The sequence below is a fragment of the Trichinella spiralis genome, assembly GCF_000181795.1.
Source record: "Trichinella spiralis strain ISS 195 chromosome Unknown Scfld5063, whole genome shotgun sequence".
Taxonomy (NCBI): domain Eukaryota; kingdom Metazoa; phylum Nematoda; class Enoplea; order Trichinellida; family Trichinellidae; genus Trichinella; species Trichinella spiralis.
Window position 1 is genome coordinate 1 of NW_003532002.1, and position 1474 is coordinate 1474.

Here is a 1474-nt window from a genome sequence, read left to right on the forward strand (position 1 = left end):
TCAAAAATATCTACGTCAGACAAATCAGATACTAGCTAGCTGTCAGGTCGCATTGAGACAACTAGTTCAAAAGCTATGGAGCGTTAAATGATTCTATACAACGAAATTCACCTGATGAGGTCCAAGCACGTGTCCCTCGATCGCGAGGATATTAAAGCAATTCAGTCAATGATGTTTTATATGTTCATTGATAAACATGTATTCATACTTCAGATAGATATTCAAATTCAATCTCTCAATACGGTGCTATCTAATTAATCAAATTAATCAAATTCAATACTTACTGATGAACGATACTATTTGTGATAAGTAAAGGCACACTGGGACGGCTAGGAAACGCCTTTACGTCCATGCGATCACGGGTTGCAAACGGTACAAGCATCATGGGATGACGTAATCCACAGCTATTATAAACAAAAGCTACTCAATAATTTTGTCATATCACATTGGAAACGCACTGACAGCAACAAGCAACAATACGTTGTCAGGAATTGTACGTACGCTGCTCGACTGACTCAGAAAAATCTGCTACAATTACAATCCATTCCTTCTTTTATGATAATTGAAACCACACTAGAACAACTGGGAAACGTCACTGCACCAAACACTGTACGATCCAAATGCAGTCAGGAGCAAATTCAATACTTACGGATGTTTGTGATGCCAAATATAGAACGAAATGATGTGAACATGACTTATCACGTTGCCCAGAGCAAAAGGAATACCATAAAAACTCAGCTGATGACGTAATCTGTAATTACAGAAGTCACCAAATTCCACCTATATCTAATACGCATAACGTCTTGCTATCAAATTAAACAAATTCAACACTTACTGTTTTTTGTCATACGTTTTTTGAACGCTATGTCAGCAACTCCAACAACCACTGTTAAACAGCTTTTACCTGACTTCACTGATAATAGATTGCATCTGGGCATTTTCAAAATTTTCAAATTGCAAGGCAAATGTAATTTTCAATTCTAAAAAGAATTGAATCAAAGGCACATAATCCATGATATCACATACATGATAATTTAACATTAGTGCTGCAGTTAGAATGAAAGGAATGTGGCGCTAATGGCACTGCAACCTTCAACCTAAATTAAACAGAAAAATTCAAGTAAAAAGCAAGGCATATTCATCATGATGCATAGTTACCATATTCAGTTAGTTTTCAGAATTTCGTTGTTTCATATTCATTGATGTGAATATAAAATAATGTAAATTCTAAAAGTGAATTATATTAATGCAGTCATCTATAAATAAAAAACAGAAATAGAATCTTCTTCGTCTTCAGCATCTGATGTATCTAAAACTTAGCAATAATTACACTAGAAAGACACCCGCCAGTTACCATTCACCATATAAGTAAAGTAACATGCATAGCATGCCACCACCAAAATATCAAATCCAACTTACCAGTTATTCATGGATGGTGTTGAAGAGCGGAATTATAGTTGACCACGTGCTAGAT

General features: G+C 35.3%; 1 protein-coding gene across 1 annotated transcript; it reads right to left on the minus strand.

Moving 5' to 3' along the window:
• Positions 1-280: 280 nt before the first annotated feature.
• Tsp_13615 (hypothetical protein) lies at positions 281-1364 on the minus strand. The gene is made up of 4 exons (XM_003366980.1): positions 1355-1364; positions 1272-1309; positions 609-751; positions 281-404 (listed from the first exon to the last, which is right to left on the minus strand). The coding sequence occupies exons 1-4, from the start codon at positions 1362-1364 to the stop codon at positions 281-283; spliced, it is 315 nt and encodes a 104-aa protein (XP_003367028.1).
• Between the last annotated feature and the right edge of the window lie 110 nt (positions 1365-1474).